The sequence below is a fragment of the Bactrocera tryoni genome, chromosome 1, assembly GCF_016617805.1.
Source record: "Bactrocera tryoni isolate S06 chromosome 1, CSIRO_BtryS06_freeze2, whole genome shotgun sequence".
Taxonomy (NCBI): Eukaryota; Metazoa; Arthropoda; class Insecta; order Diptera; family Tephritidae; genus Bactrocera; species Bactrocera tryoni.
In genome coordinates this window covers 72,835,936-72,856,770 of record NC_052499.1, presented here as the reverse complement: position 1 = coordinate 72,856,770, position 20,835 = coordinate 72,835,936, and the positions used below count along the sequence as shown (strand labels likewise).

The 20,835-nt window shown below is 36.8% G+C and overlaps 1 protein-coding gene across 1 annotated transcript in view; it reads right to left on the bottom strand.

The window, feature by feature from the left end:
- The window catches only part of LOC120766221 (T-cell leukemia homeobox protein 3), a 37,340-nt gene that overhangs the window by 4,776 nt on the left and 11,729 nt on the right, over window positions 1-20,835 (bottom strand). Inside the window, exon 3 of the mRNA XM_040091596.1 lies at window positions 13,959-14,187. Coding sequence (XP_039947530.1) covers window positions 13,959-14,187 — 229 coding nt within the window. The remainder of the gene's footprint in view (window positions 1-13,958; window positions 14,188-20,835) is intronic.

Genomic DNA, 20,835 nt, shown 5'->3' with positions numbered 1-20,835 from the left:
ACTAATATATTCATATGCATAGTATATAGATACATATGTATGTATGTGCAGCGAGATATTCGCAAAAACCAACAATTCAATTTGCAACATTTGCACTCAATGAAGTCAAATCCTTCTCAGTTCCATATCGCATATTGCGGAGTGAATTATTACTGCGGATAAGTTGCAATTGCTCGTTTGGTTGTTGTGCTGTTGGCGTTGGTGGCGTTGGCGGCACAAACACAATGGGGATGGTGCACGGGAGGAGGGACTGTTTGTGGCGTTATAATATTTTCAGTGGCACTGTGTGCGCTTGTTGTCGACAGCAATGCTGTCGGAGTTGGCTGATGCTGGTTTGTTGATGCGTTGGTGGTGCGGCAGAGGTGGCGGTTGCACTCCAAAACTTTTCCATGCTACACCACAGTGAAATAATAAAACAAAACAGTAGAAATTGATTACATTTTTAGCGCACCCGCATTTGTTTTGCCACACAGACATACATATGTATTTATGTAAGTTAGTGGTTGCATTTTATACTATACGTCCTATTCAGCCCGGAATAAATTTATTTTTGTCTTAAAAATGCTGATATCTGAATATTTATATGAATTTTTGTGTATAACACGTTTAATTTATGCCGATTTGATTTACCTCCCTCCAGAGTAATTTATCTCCATTTGCATTGGAGTGAATTGTAAATGTACAAATATGTATGTGTATATGCTCGTTAGAAATGAAATATTTTCAGCCATATACTGAGAATTGTGTTGAATTAATACCTTTTTCCATTTCCAAATCGGATCGGAATGAATTGATTTTCTCTTCATGCCGGTTTTTCACCAATACCCTTTTGAAAGGTAAATAAACTAGATTTTTTATAATTTTTGGAACACTTGTAATATAACTAACATGCTCTTATTTTACCAAAAATCGAAAATTTGTTGAATGTGAAACAGTTCGATTAAATATTATGAATACAAGGTGCGTTCCAAAGTAAACAGGACTTAAAAAAAACAGAACAAATGGTTTTTTTCGACAAAATCAATTTATTTTATTCAAAATAGTCTCCTTCTGCTTTAATACATCTTTTTGCACGGTCCAAGAGCATGTCGAACCGGTATGGCCGCTAGTATGCCTTTTGAGTGGCCTCTACGTCTGCATAACGCTTTCCTTTCATGGGCAAATGCATTTTTCCGAAAAGAAAGAAGTCGCACGGTACCATATCAGATCAATACGGGGAGTGGTTAATGGTTAAAATGTGATTTTTGGTCAAATAATCGTCCTTCGAATATTGCATTCTGAGCAAATTTTGGTCGTCAGTTAATTTGTGCGGAACAAACCGTGCACACACCTTTCGTAAGCCCAAATTTTCGGTCAAAATGCGATAAATCGATGGTTTCGAGATGTTTAATTCCATTTCCATGAATTTCAATAATGATTTCGGCTGATTTTTGATGAATTCACGCACAGTTTCGAAGGAATTTCCGGTGAACATGGATTTTGATTGGCCCACATGTTGATCGTCATTTGTGTCCTCACGACCACTTTGAAAACGTTGAACCCACTCGTGCACTCTGCTACGGGATAGGCAATCATCGCCATAAGCTTGTTTCATCAATTGAAACGTTTCGGTAAAAGTTTTACCAATTTTAAAACAAAATTTAATGTTTACAAATATTAAATATTGTTCCATTGAGACACCATTTTTATATATGTATTTCATCGTCCATCATTGAGGGATAAAACCACTAAAAAAGAAGAGTTTGGAATAAGTGCTGTGACGGAACGCAAGTAATACATGCTCTTTATAGATTTTCTTTGGATATCCATTATCAGATAAATAGTTATTCGAGTTAATTGAGTAAAATTTTATTTAAGCAATCAAAAAAGTGATAAAAAGGTATTTATACATTTTTTTTACCCCGAACAGGGTACAAGGAAATGGTAACACTCTGAAGAAAACGTCCGGCGTGTTTAACATGTGTACCTGCTGAGGACAGCCTTACTCCACGGTGCTCAAAAGCTAAGCGGATGAAACCAATGTGTTGATCAGCGCATCCATAATGTGTGGGTGTGTGGAATGGACATACTAACCACCTTGGTAGGGTTTGAGGCCCATATAAAACCTCTAACTTTGGGTCCGGCACCCGGTTGCAATGCAACTCCACATCCAACTGACAAAGAGCCAGTTCTTCCCTCATTTCCGCTTTAACCACAACCACCAAGATACTCCCCGAGGGGCCAGTCCGGATGAGGAGATGGGAGCGAACTTCAAGTGCTCTTGCTTCCTGTGGTATCAGACCTCGTAGCCGAAACTACTATAAGTTGAACTTCCATACTGCTCTGGACTGGTGACCAGGGGTTGAACCCCATTCGCATATTACACGCAAACACAATCCATACAAGAAGCTAACCCTAATTCCCAGTTAAACTCCTTCTCCGCCTAAACGATTCACGAGCAAACGACGCTAACATTTCAGCGTTCCGACTACTGGATTTACACTTCTAACGTCTAAACGTCCATCAGTCCAGCTAATCCCCTTACTACCAAAATCCGTAATGTCCGAGTACATCGGGCATTCTGTAATTTGATTGCATTTACACCCAAGTCCTCTACCCGCGATTATAGCCTGCCTTTCTGATGACACGGAAGTTTTTTCCTCAGTACTTGTTAAGTCCTAACACGTTAGAAGTGGTATTTATCTGTGATGTAATAATAAAATTTCCTAAACGACACCCATTTCCCCTTTCCTTTTCATTAAAATCTGCCACTTAAAACAGCAAACCCGCCTTTTCTGGGTGGTAATTAAAATCATTTCACAGCTTTTGCAATTTACGCCAAAAACATCAACGAATTAAATACCTAAAATGGGGAGATCTCCACTCCCCCATTAATTTCCCCACGCACAGTGGCGTGTTTAACAACAAAATGGATGCCTCCAGCTGTGCTGATTTGTGTGAATATGTCTAGCCATATCGGTGTGTATGTGGCTGTTTATTAACTGCCGCCATTTGGGCAACGGTAATTATCTTGCAAGCAATAACAATTTAGCCAGAAACGACAATGACCAGGCAATATAATCACCTTGCCACGTTTTACCCCCGCCGGAAAACCCACTAGAGCTTTAAGTTTCGTGTATCCTTTTTGATGCTGAACGTCTTTATTGTTGTTGTTGCTCATAGTCATAAAGCAATAACTTTTCTTTAAGCTTTTACGGTGGCCTTTCTTGCGGTAGCTTCTTAGTAGCGGCAGTTTCGGGCAACCTTTGCTGGTTGGTAGGCGTGAAAGTGCTTCCGACTGGGACACTTTAAGTCGTGAAATCCCGTGGGCATGAGGGCAGTCTCCGCACACAATTTGAGTTGCTACTAACTCCTGGTCGCCCTAAGGAAATATTTGGTTTTCGTACTCTTTTTGTTATTTTTGTTTGATGGTAAAACTTTCGCCACACCTTGTCAAAAGCATGAGAAATTAATGTTAATAGCCAAATTGCTTAAGACCGCAAATACAAACATTTTACTTCTATATTATATGAGTTACTTTAAGAACAACAAAATTTTTCTAATTAAGGTTTTGCATTTCACCGTTTCTTTCACAAACGCACTTGCAAACATTTCATGAAATTAATTCCAGTCAAAACTTTTGTTTTAACAAAATTGATTTCAATTCGTGAAAATGTGGAGGTGTTTGAGTGTATGTGTGTGTGGTTTTGTGATGGAGCGGAAAACTTCATTTTGCGGTTGCCTTGCAGTGGCTCAAACTAATTTGCCAATTTTCATAAATTTTTGGCTCATGTGCTCCCACTCACCCACACCCACCCACACACGCTCACACATTTCAGCGCAAGTTACCGTTCCAGGGCCATTTGGTAGTCATTTGTCAAGTGACAGTGTTTGCGGCAATAAGTTGCGTAAATTTTTAATTGTGTTGCCATTGGTGTGAAGTCGGGATTTAACTAAGTTTCAAGAGATAAATGCGCTTATGCTCACACATCCATTCTTATGTGTCAACATGCTAACACATGTGCACAATTAATTTTCGCCTTCGCCTTAAGACAAATGTGCAGGCTAATTTCTGCCACAAGGACTTGCTACCACTTTCTCACATTATTTTCATATGAAGGTGTTGAAATATGTTTTTTGGCAGCAAGTTTGCAAGTGATATATGGCAGGTCACAGCAAGTGGTCGGAATTATAAAGAATTCATGTTTGCTTGGGTGTGAGAGAGTTAATTAAATAAGTTGTGCTGCGAAGAAATTATAATCGTGTTTCTCTTGAAGTTCATTTTTGTTTCATTAATATAATATTATTAATATTGTTTGCACATACATAGGTAAGCTATATTTTTTTTACTAGTCAGACTTTTAAACTATTTTAAAATGTTTGAAATATATGCTATAAAAAAAGTACAACTTTTACATATGTAAAAAAAATCGATAAATTTTATAAATTATTTTTTATAAATTGGAATAACATTTTTTATGTTTGTGTGAAGTTTGATTTCCAAATGCAACTATTTGTTCACAACGCAAAAAAATTGTCCATGAAAAAATATGAACAGCGAATATGCTTACAATTTTTTGTTCCAAATGGAATCATAACAACAGAATCCTGTAAAATTCTGCAGAAGTGTTCTGAGAAGTCTACTTTATCGCAAATACAAATAATATCAGTGGCATAGAGCCTGCAGTGAACGAGAGCCAGACGAAATATCTCCTGTCACCAAATAAACAGTCGTCGCACTCGCGACTTGGCTCTCACGTCACTGTCACTGTTGACAGAAGCCAATGTGTTTTTACGTGAATACCTGTCTTCGAAGACTCAATTCCACGGTGCTTTCTATTGCTAGAAACACATAGATCAATACAAAGCGTCGATCAGCGCCCCAAAGCACGAGTGCGTGCACCCGCATCATACTCCGGAGAACCAAAGCATGAGTGCTGGCACACACACTTACACTTTGGTTCCAATTGGTAGGGTGGGACTCCCTTTCCACCTTGGTCGGGTTCGAGGCCCATCTAAAACCTCTGCCGTACTCTGGGTCCGACACCCGGCCGCAGTGCGACTCCACATTGGACAAATGCCTTTCCTGCATTTAGGTACAAACCACAATCACCACGAATCTCCCCAAAGGGCCAAACCCAATGAGCAGACTGGAGCGAACCCCAGGGGCTACTGCTCCCCGTGGTACCAGGTAAAAGACTTGGTCTGACTTTTGTAACTATTTGCTACTTCCAGTTTGAGTGTTCATAAATCCCAACTCATGACTGGTAACATTTGTCGCTTGAACCACAAATGTTTGTTATATAATTGTATATTTATATATATGTATATATATATATTATAGCACTTTTCTGACTAATGACCATGTTGACATTCGAGACAAGACCAGATAAATGTCATACACAGTGCATGTGGCTTTTAGTCGCCTCTTAAGACAGGTATGACTTGCCGCGGGCATATTCGGTTTCCCCCCCTACCCAAGGGGGTCCCCCCTACCCGCAGGGGATGTCACTGTTGACAGTCATAACTTTGAAGTTGTAGATATTTTCGTCTATTTAGGAACCAGTATAAACACCACCAACAATGTCAGCCTTTAAATCCAACGCGGGATAGCTCTTGCCAACAGGTGCTACTTCGGACTGAGTAGGCAATTGAGAAGTAAAGTCCTCTCTCGACGAACAAAAACCAAACTCTATAAGTCCCTCATTATTCCCGTCCTGCTATCCTGTGCCTTCCATTCAGCACTCTGGCGTTTCGTTTCGGGATCATATTGGAAACATCACGTTTCGTCATCAGTCACAATATTGTAAAGGAAGTTTTTGTCTATTTTTACCTCTTTAATTATGTCCTTCGAATGTTGGATTCTGAGCAATTTTTGGTGGAACAAACCGTGCACACACCTTTCGTAAGCCCAAATTTTCGGTCCCAATGCGATAAATCGATGGTTTCGAGATGTTTAATTCCATTTCTATGAATTTCAATAATGATTTCGGCTGATTTTTGACGAATTTACGCACAGTTTCGATGGAATTTCCGGTGATCACGGATTTTGATTGGCCCAAATGTTGATCGTCATTTATGTCCTCACGACCACTTTGAAAACGTTGAAACCACTCGTGGCACTCTGCCACGGGATAGGCAATCATCGCCGTAGACTTGTTTCATCAACTTCACACTTCGGTAAAAGTTTTACCAATTTTGAAAGAAAAATTAATGTTGGCTCTTTGTTCGAAGCTCATTTTCGCACCGATAATTCAAACATACTGACACTTAAAACTCAATAACTTCACTTCCAATCAATGATATGTCATGAAATTCTCACTGGACAATTGATAAAGATAGCAGATTCTAACGCACTAGTCGACATATAGATGGCGCCACCAGGGGGTGCTAGATTCAAAAAGTCCTGTTTACTTTGGAACGCATCTTGTATGCTTTAAAATTAGGACAGTATTTTGTTAGAAGTGTTTACCGAAGTGATGTGTTCGTTTCATGTCATTTTAATTGCTGTTGTTACACGAAAAAACCATGTATCTATTTGTTCTATGTACGGTTACATGATTCAATTTTTGCGACAAAACAAATAACTGGAGTGCTGACGAACGTCTACGACTTCCACCCATACTGTTATATACCATAGACCTAAGTCACGCCGCCGCCATCTGCAACTCAATTTTATTGCCTTTAATTTAGCCTCCTGCCGAAATATACATACATATATACATCTCATTCTCCGTTAATATCTTTGACTTCATTTTGTAAATGGCAACAGTTCTTTTAGCCTCACGAAACCACATTTATTTTCCACTTTTTTTTTTGCATCACTTTTGACAGTGATTCGTCGGCTATGAAGGACGCCACATGGCTTGCGCTGCATAAGGAGGAAATATACGGATATGTCCCGCACCCACACTTAAGGCTTTCACGGTATTTTCTTTAGGGGTTCTTCTTTGTTTCATGATTAATTTAGGTGATTTGCGAACTCCGTATGCTTCTTCTGTATTTTCTGCTTCTGCTCGTGTGCTTCGTGTTTTTATTTAATTTTAGTAGAAGTTTGTCATTGATCACGTTTCAGCGCTCCCCATTCTACAGTGTTCGAGGCTTGGTCGGAGTATTTGATTAACTTGATTTGACATTTGTCGAATTGACAGTTAACATGTCAACTTGTTTACAAGCAACAAATCGATTGCCTTGGAGAGAGATTTTTTCACAATTGCTTTTTGTGTTTTATCACTTCTTTCACTTCTCTGTCTTGTGCTCCAAGTTCGTTAATTGGAATTAGTTTAATTATTTATGTTAATTCAGGTTGCTCAGTTAAAGTAAATTTGTGCAACACGCAACCCTGTATATCGGTGATCGATAGTACTTGTATTACATACTTATTTTTGTTTTGTTGTATTTGTAATTCGATGCATTTATATTGCGTTTATTCCTTTATAGTTAATGCCTTGCCATTACATTAATATTTAAATCAAAAGAATATGCGTGCACAACAACATACATATGTATGTATGTCTGCTTTTTAGATATATGAGTAATACCTACATATATATGTTTATACTGATGGTTAAATTATATGTACTTGCGTATACATACATACAAATGTGAAAAGCAATTACATTTGGTTGTCGCTTATGCTATAAATGTTAATCTCACTAAGTGGACTGGGGCATATTAGTATTTTATAAACATTTAACATTTGTATTATCTATTTACAACCGTAAATATCGACAATTAAAAAGCAATATTAAGCTCATTAGCGTATTGACTGGGCAAAGCTATACAAATCTATTGACAGAACTCGTTTATGCTATAAATAGGGCTTTAGCTACATTATTATATTTAAATATATTTTTTATATAACATGAACTAACTTACAACAATGACTATATATGTTTATATATATATATACATTATATGTGTATATATATTATGATTTATTTAAATGGCTGCTTGAATTTATTATCTTACCATAATATGCGGAGAATTATAGATACATATGTAGTATATAAAAGCTGTCTTCAATTCCTTAAGCATTGGAGAGTAAGACCATAATTACAACAAACAATTTGTCTAAATCATTTACTCACCTAAAATGCAAAACAACGTATTATCAAAAATTTCGAAATTGAGTGTTTTATTGATAATGATTCACTATTTCAAATTACATACCTATTTGTAGATATGTACAACATTTTAAGATTCTGCAATCAGACTTAACTCAGTTTTAACCAATATTTTAATTTTGTTTCACTCATGTTCCATTTTATACCGTGTTTCATTCATTCTCCTGTAAATTTCCGAAATTGTTGCAACGTTTTTTGCATTTTAGGTGGCGATATAGACATATCACTTGGAGTCCTGCCATTTGAAGCACTCTCTTTTCAAAATTTCCGTCACACTGTGTTTACGATTTTTTCAAATTTTTTAAAGAGATCTTCCTTTTTATAAAAAATCATAATTTATTGCAAACCTTCTAATCTTATAGTAATGTTATATTATTAAAAACTTAGAGTTAATTCAATGAAACAATATGAGGGTTCCTTTAAAGTAGAATTGGGGATAGCTTCCAATTCAAAACTGTTATTCAAGTCTCTAAAATCTTTAATTAGGTTTGCCACGTAGTTAATAACACCCAGTAGGAAACAACGGAAACCCTATAAAGTATATAATGGGTCCTATAGATATTTGTACGAATTTATATTTAAAAACTTGAACGTTTATATAAGAAAATATCTACCATAGTATTATTCAAAGTAGTTCTGAAGCCAAAACATTTTCCTATTTTTCTAACATGAATAAACCCAATTTTTGATACTCTGTTCTGATGTCAACCGTAATTGAATGAGGGCGTTCTACATCGCCAAGAACAAATCGTAGTCCGAAAGGACAAGGTCTGGGAAATAAGACGTGTGAAGCAAAACTTCCCAGCCGCTATTCTCTAAATTGTTTTTAACTGGTTTTGCAACCTTAAGCCGTGCGCCGTGATGGTGGAAAATTATCGCTTCGGGTCTAGTCAAAAATTCCGTACATTTTTCGGCAATCGGTCGCGAGGAGCGACTTCTAAAGATTCTGTGAGCTCTTCTTGTGTTTGTCAACAATCTGCATTGAGTAATGCTTCCGGCTGCTTCTTCCTCCTTCACCTTTCTGGCCAAATCATCACTTTTTGATACGCTCGCTCAGCTAGAACAAGTAAGCTTCTCTCTAAATACAATGACTGTCGACTCAGGTTATTTTCATTATTAAAAAGTCCATGCATACCACACATATTAGGTATGTTCTAAAAATTTTAAATTAAAAGATTCGTGAATTTGGAGAATTCCATCGGTAATGTTCTTATTATGTTATTGTATGTTGGACGTGTTTTAATGAGGTGGGCGATTTTCGATGCTTGTTCTTGATTTCTTGGCTAAAAGTAATACTGTAACGTTGCCCCAGCGTCCATTTTCGCTGACTTTTTCCTATTTCTAGAAATAAAGAGAACCTTAAAAGTTCGATGCTTGCAAATGACATTAAAAGCACAACGCTGAAAGAGCTAAGGCTATCCCAAAAATCAAGTTTAAAAAGTAATAGACGTTTAAGTGCAATCGTGTGCTATTCTATCTTGCTATCTGGGTTATGCCAGTCTATATGTCTTATACAACTTGCTTATTCGATTCACCACATTAGCTGAATTGAAAAATCCATTTTGCTATTTATCTTTTATATCAGCTCATAAAGGTTTAAAAGACAGAGTGCTAATACCAAAACAACCGAAATACCGTTATTTTTTAATAGAGTTCGTATTTATAGTAAAAGTAATAGATATTTAAGTGCAATATTTAAATAATTGCTGTCATTTCACATTTTATTTAAAATATTGTGTTTTATTTCGTAAATAATTACAAACTTGTGTCAATTTTAATTAGTATTGAAAATTTTCTATTGAAAAATACAAATTTCATCAATTTTAATCACCTAAAATTTATTTACAATTAATATTTGTCCATAATTATTAACTAATTATGTCAATCAAGCGAGTTTTATATTTATTTGCATACACACATACAAACAATTTAAATAACTGTCGCTGATGTGAAACCCATGCAAGTATTTGCGGTTATTTATTTCTTTAATTGAAAAGTTAATTTGTTTACAAAAAGCACACATACAAATAAATCACTATTCGAAAACTTTGTAATATGCATTCCACACGCAAGCTTTTGCATACAAAGCTGGCAATTAGTATGTCTGTATGTATGCTTATTTGTGTCACAGCGTTGCAGGCATGTGTGTGTGTGTGTTGGCACTACTCAGTGAATCGAGAAATTTGTATGGCGATTAATTGAAAGCGCAGGCAATTTATTTTCAGCTATCATTTCAATATCTCGATTTGTTGTGATTTACTCGTGCCAATTCGCAGTTTCGCCGACGTTTGCATGTTGAACACACTTAATTCAGTCACCAAATAAAATATGTGTGTTTTACCAGTAAATAAAGAGCTAGAAATAAATGCGAATGCTAGAGCTTAAGTAATAGAAAACATACAGACACATACATTTCTTAATACATTGTATATACATATGTATATCTGTAAATATTTACAAAAATACATGTTGGCACATGCAAAGTAAAAGTCCAGTTAAATTTGCTTTCATGGTGGAAAAAATATAATGGACGTTAGCTGTGCGTGTGTGTGTGCTGGCATGCAATACGACTGCTTGATGACAGCTGTCAACGTTAACTGCTTTTAGTAAATATACAATCTAATGATTTCGGCACAAAAACAAAGTAGTAAAAAAAACTTCTAATCAAATGCACAGTAAATTTATCACGAAATTTAAAGCAATTGCTGGAGGCAACTCCGCCGGCTGTCCACCCATAATGGCGCACAAAAGAAATTAATGAGCTACAAATTAAGCTCGAGCAGTCTAGGGGGATAAATTAGTGCAATGCGCAATGAGCAGTGCGACACGAATAACAGTTATAAAAAAACAACAAAAAAAATGGTAAAAAATGTCCACCATTGTAATCAGCGGCCATTTCCTATGTAAATGCGACGATTGAGTGAACACTGGCCATTAAAATGTTAATGTGTTGGCTTGCCGCATTAGGCGCTGCCGACGCCACAGCCGCTGTCACAAAGTGATTATAATTATATAATTTTGATATATTTACTTGCAAGTATATTTATTCTCGTAATTATTTAACTAATAACCAACAATTTCTGTTCGATGGCTTTCAACACATAATTTGTTGATAAATATTGCTAAGAAGGGCCTTACTACCCCAAAATTACTGCTATTTAATCTAAATACCTAAAAGCGCGCCCGCCTTTAGTACCAAACACTATGTCTCATATGTACTACTATAAATAATTTAGCAGTTTTGTAACCGTTGATATCACTACGTAAGCGCTATGCGTTGACGTGACCATGCTTTTAACATTAAACTACAACAACAATAACGAAAAACCTTAACTCGATTACGATATCCTTCACAGATGCATTTCTTATACCATAAGAAGAATAACTTGATTTTGCTCGGTTAGTTTGTATGGATGCTATATGCCTTAGTGGTCGAATTCGGTCGACGTTTCCGACAAATAGGCTATTCTTTAGGGAGTGAAGAATGTGTGCAAAATATCAGATCGATATCACAAAAACTGAAGAACTAGTCGTATATAAAAGATATCGTTGGAAGCTATATGTATATGAAGTTTTCTAACAGATAATAAGAAAAAATACAAAACTGTAAAGCTGAAGACTTTCCCGTTACAATTAAGAGCTCATGCTTGGAGAGTTTTTCTTAGAAGTGCTTAAGAACCTGCCTTTCAGAGCACCAAACGAAAATAAATTATAAATTTTTTCGCCCCACCCTAATGTTTATACTTTATAAGGGCTTTGACATTACTTTCTGTTGAGGGTATAACAAAAATACAAAACTACAACAACATTTTGGCCGCCATTTATAAGCCCTGTAGTTGTTTTCTTTCGTTTTTTTAAGCACTTCCTTCACGCATTTGTATATGTTTGTATTTGTGAGGGTTGGAAATTGAAGCGTTGAAAGATATAACTACCCTCCACCTACTCACACGCCCACAATGAAAATTGTACACAAATTTGTACTCACTTTCAAAAACGCACTGTTTCCACACTCCGCCGCCGCCGCAGCTCAGTTACGGGGGCGGTTAGGCGTCGCAAAATGGTGCCGAAAAAGTGGGAAAAAGCGGTCTGCTCGAAATTGAAATGTGGCATTGTTCCACACTTTGCACGTTTAATGTGTTCATGAATTTTTAAAGTGCTTATTTTCATTTTACACTTTTTATATCATACGCGTACATAATAAATAACGGCACTTATTTAAACTACGCTCGCAGTGGCAGCAAAGTTTGTGCAACTACATATTTTACTCATTTGTAACTCGCGTTGCAAAAAGGTATGCATTTACTAAACAAAAAATCAAGGATGTTCTTTTCGGTTTGTTTCTAAAAAGTTTTTAAGTATTTTCGGTTAAAAAATGTCAAATCAACTTTAAGTGGAACTTTCTGCGATTAATATAATATTCAATTGCATATGTTTTGAGAGATACCTTCAAAAGTAGACTTTTCTCTGGATCCCTTATTTGAATTTTGTCTTTTTGTCAAAAAACTTACTTGTAATAGCAACAACAGAAATTTCTAGATGAATTATGTACAAAAAAAATATTGTGATTAAATCGTGTGCTATTTTATCTCGCCATCTTCGTTATGCCAGTCTGTATGACTTATACCAGTTGCTTGTTCGATTCACCGCAAAAGTCAAACTTGCTATTTACCCTTTATTTCACATCATATAGGTTTGAAAGACAGATTGCAAATACCATAAGTTCTAGTTTCACTGAGCTCAGGCTTTTTGGTGTTCTGGACTTGTCGTAAATATTTCTGTTAATTTAAATAATAAACTCTCTGGAGTGTTTACGGTCTTTTCGCATCAGTGTATATTGACAAACCACATGATTGTTGCATACTACTTTTATTTTGTAGGTAATCCAATGTGGGCTATAAGAAGTCTCATTATTCGTTTAATTTTCATTTATTTCATTTAAGTTCAAACGCTCGAAAATGGACGATGGAGTTGGTGCTGGAATATACTGTTCATTAGGTAAAGTGTTGCCAGAAGTAAGGTAATTAAATATTGGACAAGATTGCCAAGAAGGGTATACAGCCAACATCCGAAAACGTGATCAACATTGAGAAACCCATGCATTAGAACGACGGAACGAGCTACCTGGGTGCAAAACTACAAAAGTTATGTGCAAAATGGTAGATCGAAAGTACTAAAAATTCCTGTTGGAACTCGATAGAAGAGACTGTAGAAACATGATGCCTTGTCCTGCATTGGCAATACTACGCTGTCAGCATCTGGGGTCTCCACGGTATGACACACTGGAGGAGGGATCTATAGTGAGGCCGCAGAGTCTGTTAAAATTCGCTTAACTTGCTTAAAATTTTGTGTTTCCAATGGAATAACTACAGAATCTTCCATTCAGCTCTAATAACGATAATATCGAAGAAATTATGAAAACAGTACTTGGAAATCAACGTGTTGGCATCAGAGAGATTGCAGAGGATCTCTACAACTCTTATGAATCGACTCAATACATTTTGGTTCATGTTTTAGGTAGGAAGCGTGTTCAATAACGACGTACCTTAGGATATTATTTTTTCCCGTTACCGGTGCCAAATCGTGGCTGTACGAATGGACTTCGAAGCCGAAGCCGAAACCGAAAAAACGACTTCAACAACTGTGATTAACTTTTTGGCCAGAAACGATACGAGAGTCATCGCTACGACATCCTATGCCCCAGATTTTCATCTGACTTTTTTTGTTTTCGAAACTTTCAAATCCCCTTTAAAAGATTCTTTCTATGTTTTCTGAATGTGCAAAGTGGGATCACTGATAGAATAACTGAATTCTATTATTGCAAATATATGTAGAGGTTTCAGTAACAACACTCACCTCCATTTCGTGCGCCGATTCTGGAACCAAGTCTTCACTTGTGCATCGGTCATCTTAAGACCGCGCGCAAGTGCCGCTCGCTCGGCGGACGCTAAATATTTTTGCTTATGGAAACGTTTCTCTAATTCGGCGACTTGTATGCGTGTGAAGGATGTGCGGGGCTTTTTCCGCTTTGGTGGTGTGCGATTTTGATACGGATGGCCGATGCGACGGGTGATGGGAAAGGCAGCTGTAAGAAGAAAAAACGAAAGGCACATCAATTATGTTTTTTTAATACAGCAATAAACGCATAAAGAAGCTGATTATTATTTAAGAGTCTTCATACAAATATTTGTGAGTGAAAGGGCACGCAATTGTGTGGACTTTGTCATAGTATATAGTTATTGTCTAAGCATGTGATTGTGGTGCGCCGACCGACGGTGGCGTCTAAGCAATCGAGCAATGAACTCAACTTAATTTAATTGTAGGGTTTCAGTTTGGAAGCAATTTGTAAAGCAATAAATTCTCAAAGATAACAAGCAATTTCCGATATTTACTTCCGGCACGGCTTAAGCGCCTATGTGTGCATGTGTGTGTGTGTGGCGGTGCGGTGTGTCAGTAAATGTACCTGTATAACGGCGCAGCTCATCGGCGCGAATGTGCCACAATGTATTGTATCAATTATCCTGTGTATACCTGCTGTGAAATCAATTAGACACTTCAAAATGACCGCGCCCCGAGCAGCGAGCATGCAACCAGACTAATGCCCCTATATCTACCTCATACAAACTTACATGGATGCGATCCTAATTGCTGTTGTTATCCTAAATTCGACTTATCAGTCATACTTAAGTAGTTGGAGTGTGTTGCGTGTACCGGCTGGAAGAGGTAAGTGCGTGTGTCATTTGCGCTTGGCTAAGCCCCACGACCTGTGCAACAGACGGACGCTTCAGTATTACGGATGTGTATGTTGGCATTTCACTTTTTCATTCATAAAATTATTAAATTTTTAGACCTTCTTCTTAGCGGCGGTGTAGATGCGCCGACGCATGCAATTAAGTTTTTATTTTAGTTTAATAGTGTTTAAATGCGTCAAAAGTGTCTGAGCGCGGACCATCAATGGAGAGTAAGAATATGTTTATTTTTTTGATAATTGTGTATTAATTGCTTGTTTTTAGTAGTTAACCCTTTGTTTAAAAAAATTATGCTATATATAATATTACACTGCGAGGGTTGTCATATTTATTTCTGGGTCGAAAACATAAACAAATATTAATCGTCGAAAATCGTTTTATTGTTTTTCAAAATATTCTTCATTAAGATCTTTACACTTTTGCATGCGTTTGAACCAATTGTCGAAGCAATTTAGCCACTCTGATTGGGGTATCTCCAAAACATGCCTTTTGAATGCATCAATCGCCTCTTCAGGTGTCGAAGAAACGTTGACATCCTAGTTTATTCTATACGTGTGGGAATAAATAGAAGTTATTCAGTTTATACGGTGGATGACTTATCTAATCGATTTCTTTAGTGATCGAAAATGCTATTGTTTCAGTCGATTTCATTTTTTTTCATTTTTTGGCCGAGATGAATATTTTAAGTTACTGTAAACAACACAAATAGCGTTTGTATGTGAAAACGTTCCGAGTAAGTATCAAAAAAGTTAAACCTTACGACATGTTGGGAGTTGCGAGATTGCAATACTAGAGTTGCCAAAGGCAGGTTATGTAAAAGCCAACCTACATATCTTGCTTTAAAGAGATTATAAAGAAGGTGTTTAAAATAGCTTTCCGGATATCACTATCACAGGTGTATATAAAATGTGTTTAATGCCAGAAATATTAGATTAAGTATGTACTAAAAATTCTTTTCAGGCAGTAATGTTATTGCTTGACTCAGTATTGCTTGGGAACGCGTCAATAATGGACGTCAAGCCCTGCCAGGAATTTGCATTGGCATCAAGTATGAGATGCTCTTCGACAGCCAAGCAGGTAAATATTGGACAGTCTAAAGGAAGCAAGCACCCAGCTTTGGTCGATAGGAGACGAATGGTCACACATTGATAGTGACTCGCTGGGAGCTTCGAGAGCTGGGTTGGCAGGTTCTTATGCAACCACCTTAAATTCCGAACTTGCTGCCAAGTCATTACTACCTGTTTCTGTCTAGGAAAAATGTCTTTGCTGGTGTAATGTTCGTCTCAAGAAAAACTTGCGAAAGAAGACAAAACTATTTGCCAACAGCGACGTGGGTTTCTATGGGAGCTGCGTTATGTAATTACTTTCAAAATGGCAACAAGTTATCGCCAAATGGAGTACATTTGACTAAACATTCTATCTATGCTAAAGTAACGCTAAGTATAAAGAAAAAGAAATGTAACGAGTTCCAAATTGGAAAGTTTTGGACAGGGACGGTCGCAAATTGTTGGTTTCTATGGACGAAGCTCGTGTTTATCTAATACAATTGCAACTAAAAATATATCATTAATGTATTTAAAATAGAGTTTCTTCTTTAACATGTAGCGAACTTAATGTATTTATCGAAAGTAAAATCACTTTTGTCTCAATTTCTACATTGAAAGCATTAAAGAATATATACATATGTAAATATACAATGCATAATTCTCGAATTTAAATTGAAAACAATCTTTTTTAAATTTTATGATGTATCTAAACTCGTATTTCTCCCTTATTTCCAATTTCAGCCTTCGAATTTTCCTTAGAATTCATGTGCTCATTTTACCCATAAATCCATTGAATTTTTTACTACTTACATTGCAAGCACGCGATCACGTGTTAAACTGACAAATCGCATATCTTATTGATGCTTTCTACAAAAGCACATAAAACCCTCTAAGTCAAAGCTCAACTCATTTCTTACATTTGGACCAAGGTAAATGCAGAATAATTTCAAAACTTATACGTTGTTTATGTCTCGACGTAAGAGCATAAATTTACGAGGAATCAATATGCCGAGAGTTTCCGGCCAATCGAAAATTCACACGTAACTGAATATGCCGATATGTATCACATATAAATCTGTTTGTATGTGCGCACAAGATTGCTGTGCTTCGGCCATATTTTCGGTAATATCAATTGCAGTAAAAGCTATTTATCGCACCGCAAACGCTGCACATCATAAGCACATGATTTGCCACTTACCCCACAAAAACACCTAACGGCATTTGGAGATGGAGCTGAGTACGCGAGTATATGTATGTGTGCTTGCTTGACGCCAAGATCAACCCTATGCTCAACCCCAAAATCTACGTGTATCGACGTTGTGAACGTTGCCGATTTTACGAGTGTGGCAGCCACAACCAGCAATGAAAAGGGCTTCGAGCTTGGGGGCAGGCTTTTAAATCCTTTTTAAACCACGTAAGCATAATTTTATAGGCCCCCCATTTAAAGCAACGAATTATGTAGCTGTAAGTGTTATGAACACACATACATACCTCACATAAGTGGGGCTGTTTGCGAATAACGGTGGTTGGGGGCGATTGAATTTGAATATATCAGAAACGCAGTGAAAATTCGTGAACTAATAAACACACTAACAACATATAGACGTAAATATTTATATGTAATATAGCGCTTTACGGTAACAGCTCACTTGTGGGGGCCGATTAACCTACCTCTGAAACATATGTGTAAAACAATCTTGCAAGAGCTCGACGGTTTTATATAAGTACATTTTTATTTATTATTGCTCCACACAAGCGTTTTTAAATAATCCGAAGGGGATATGAAATTTTATGATATCAACCGAGTGCTTGAGTATTCTTTGCATCTCGGGCTGCTTCTTAAGCGTCGTCTCACTCTACGTCGTTTTCCTCTTCATCGTCTTGAGCGTAGCGTCGCTTGAATGTTGTGGCTTAGCACAAGACGAATAATGCGAAAAGCTTTTAACATGCATTATTTATGCGGAAAACCGACGGAAACTGGCGAAAGGACGAGTGAGAACGGTGTGGCATTTGCCTAAAATATATATTTGTGTGTATAAGTATGTATTTATTGTGTAGGATACGACGACCCTTCGAAAATGTAAATACCCCAGGATAGTTAGTAGTTGAACTTGATTTAGATAAATTGAAAAATAGCTAAGATATGATTTTTGTGGTTTAACATGCAGCAACAGGAGGACAACGAGGCACTTTCAAGGATAAGAAACTTACTAAGAATTCGGTGCGTTGAAGTTGGCAAAGTTTTACTTTGAAAATATTTAACGACTGCTTAAGCATCGATTTTATACTTTTATGAAAGTACTTAAGCAAATTGCTTCCTGCATATGACGTTATCGGGCATCGAAGTCATTTATAATAAATAAGTTTGTTCGAAAAGTTTTAGCAATAAATTAAAAGTTATTGAAGAATCAAAGGGGTCAGATTGTGAAATACTTATTTTGTGTGTACAAAATGTGTCTATTATTGGAAAACTTTTCAATTTATATTAAAATATATGAATTTAAATAATATGGAAAAAGAAGGTTTGACATTGATGGCATGTACATAAATATATACAACAGTTGATCCGTATAGCATATTAAATAAACTAATATTGGGTAGTCGAAAAAGTCTTTTCGTATTTCTAATCAAACTTCAACTTATATTTTTTTATATTTTTACTAATAAATAAATAAACAAATATGTACCATTTTGATCGACCACTTTTCGCCATATTTCCACTAGAGACATTATTCCATGTGTAAAACTTTCATCAGTGTAAATCATCGAAATCTTCCATTTTTATACAATTTTTGAACAGCTTTAATTTTTTGAATGAAGCTTAAAATCTCACCTTTCCAACACTATACGGTATAACACAATGTGATTGGTAACACTGGAGACATCTATTGCGAAAATACGAAAATACGAAAATACTTTTTCGACTACCCAATATGTAGATATATTATCAACCAAAAATAATAATTTTCGATGCTGACCCGATAAATATATCTATATAAATTCGTGATTTATTTTTCAACATAGTCTCGTATAAGCTCGTTACACAGGACACAGCAATGATCCAACTTTTATAATTCGCCGGAAAGAACGTTTTCTTGCAAACGATAACCTCCTTATTCGACTGTGGAAGAGCACTTCGAGTTCGCTCATCAAAAACTGAGGTGCGATCACATTTAAACTCGTTTCACTAATTTTTCAGATCATCAACGAGGGAGAAAAGTCCTCGTATTCAGCTTAAAAAAAATCTTTGATTTTACTGCACAATTTCTCTTTCAAACACAATAATCGATTTACAGACCGATTTCTCCATTTTTCTAAATTCGGCGGACAAGCCAGTTTTTACACAGGGTAAAAACAAAGCTGCTACCCCATCCGCGCATCTCCATCCCCTTATTTTAAGATAGTGGTCCTATCGGGCGGTGAGGTTGAAAAATTATTGGACCACTTTTATTCAAATCCAAGGAAATATCGGAAGAAATTGGTGGAGGCATTGCAGGACCAAACTTTCTATACCTATGAGATGTTTTCCAAGTATACTTCAAGCAAAGGAATCCAAGCCTTTGAGATCAAATTGTTATTGGACATCCTGTCAGTTGGCAAACGTCTACACTTCACCTGGGTGACGGGGCAAAAAGGGGTAATCGGCAATTAGCTGGCTGAAGAATTCGGCCCCTCTACTGTGGCTCTTAGGATGGTTGGACCAGAACCTTATATTGTGGTAGGGTGCCACGTCATAAATTAGCTGCTCCGAGTGTGGGAAGAGAAAGTTAATGACAGCAAGCAACAGATTTCAAAACACGTTACGCTGGACACTGCAGCCTCAAGATGCACTTGTCCGACATAGGCATGTTCTCTTGTGCAAACTACCGGTTTTGCGACAAGGAATCGGAAACTCCTGAGCACCTGATTCTAGATTGGACAGCAATCTGTAGACGGTGTAAGGCTTTGGATCCATATATCGGGATAGGCATCACATCACCTGAATAAGGCCCCGCAAGTTCCTAGAATTCATCAGAGTGCTGCGCCTGATGGAGGAGAGGGCACAATAAACCTTAGGCCACGGTGCAAACCTCAATTGAATCATATTCCATTCTATTTCACTTTTCTGTTATATGCAGAGTTTAGTTTACCGGGCGGACGGAGTCTTCTATACTCTCCTCTTTTGCGAATACCATCAATTTTTTTCATTAACCATCTCCAAGTTCACTTTAACTAAATATTTTTTCATTTTGCCACGTGCTTCTCTATACTGTCAACAATTGGACCGTCTAAAGGAAGTAATCACCATCAAAAAAGGAACTGCGTTCCATTAGAATCCCGCCAGACTATACACATCGACAGTGACTCTCCAGAAACCCTGGGAGCGGGGTTGGCAGGTTTTTAGGAACGCCTCTTATAATGCGGACCTAGCACCAAGTTTTTGAAAATCGATTGTTTTAGATTATACCACTCTCATAGTCGAGGACTCTATACGAGTGCATGGAATTACACAAACAAAGTTTGGTTTAGCTTGGTTAAATGGCCTTAGTCGAGCTTGCCTATAATGAAACGCTTAAACAAATAATTCGTGAAAAATTTTAAGTTTTCAAATTTAAACCATTACAATGTTAGAGAAGATTCTGAATTTTTATAAAAACATTATCGATAAAAAAATTGTAGACCTCTCTCTACTTCTATGTACAAGTATGTATGTACATATGTAATACAAAGTTAGAGATGATTCTCAATTTTTGAAACAGTTTTGTCCTCTGGTTTTTCTTTGATCTGTACTTTGCCTTCAGCAACAATTATCTCCACCACTTGCTTCTATTTTTGTGTCTTACAAATATTTTTCCTCATTCTTGGCAATATACTTACATACATAAATATTCGTATGTGTTATGCATTCACTTAGTCCGAAGCGAAGGTGCAGCCATCGTTGTCGCCACTAACCACTTC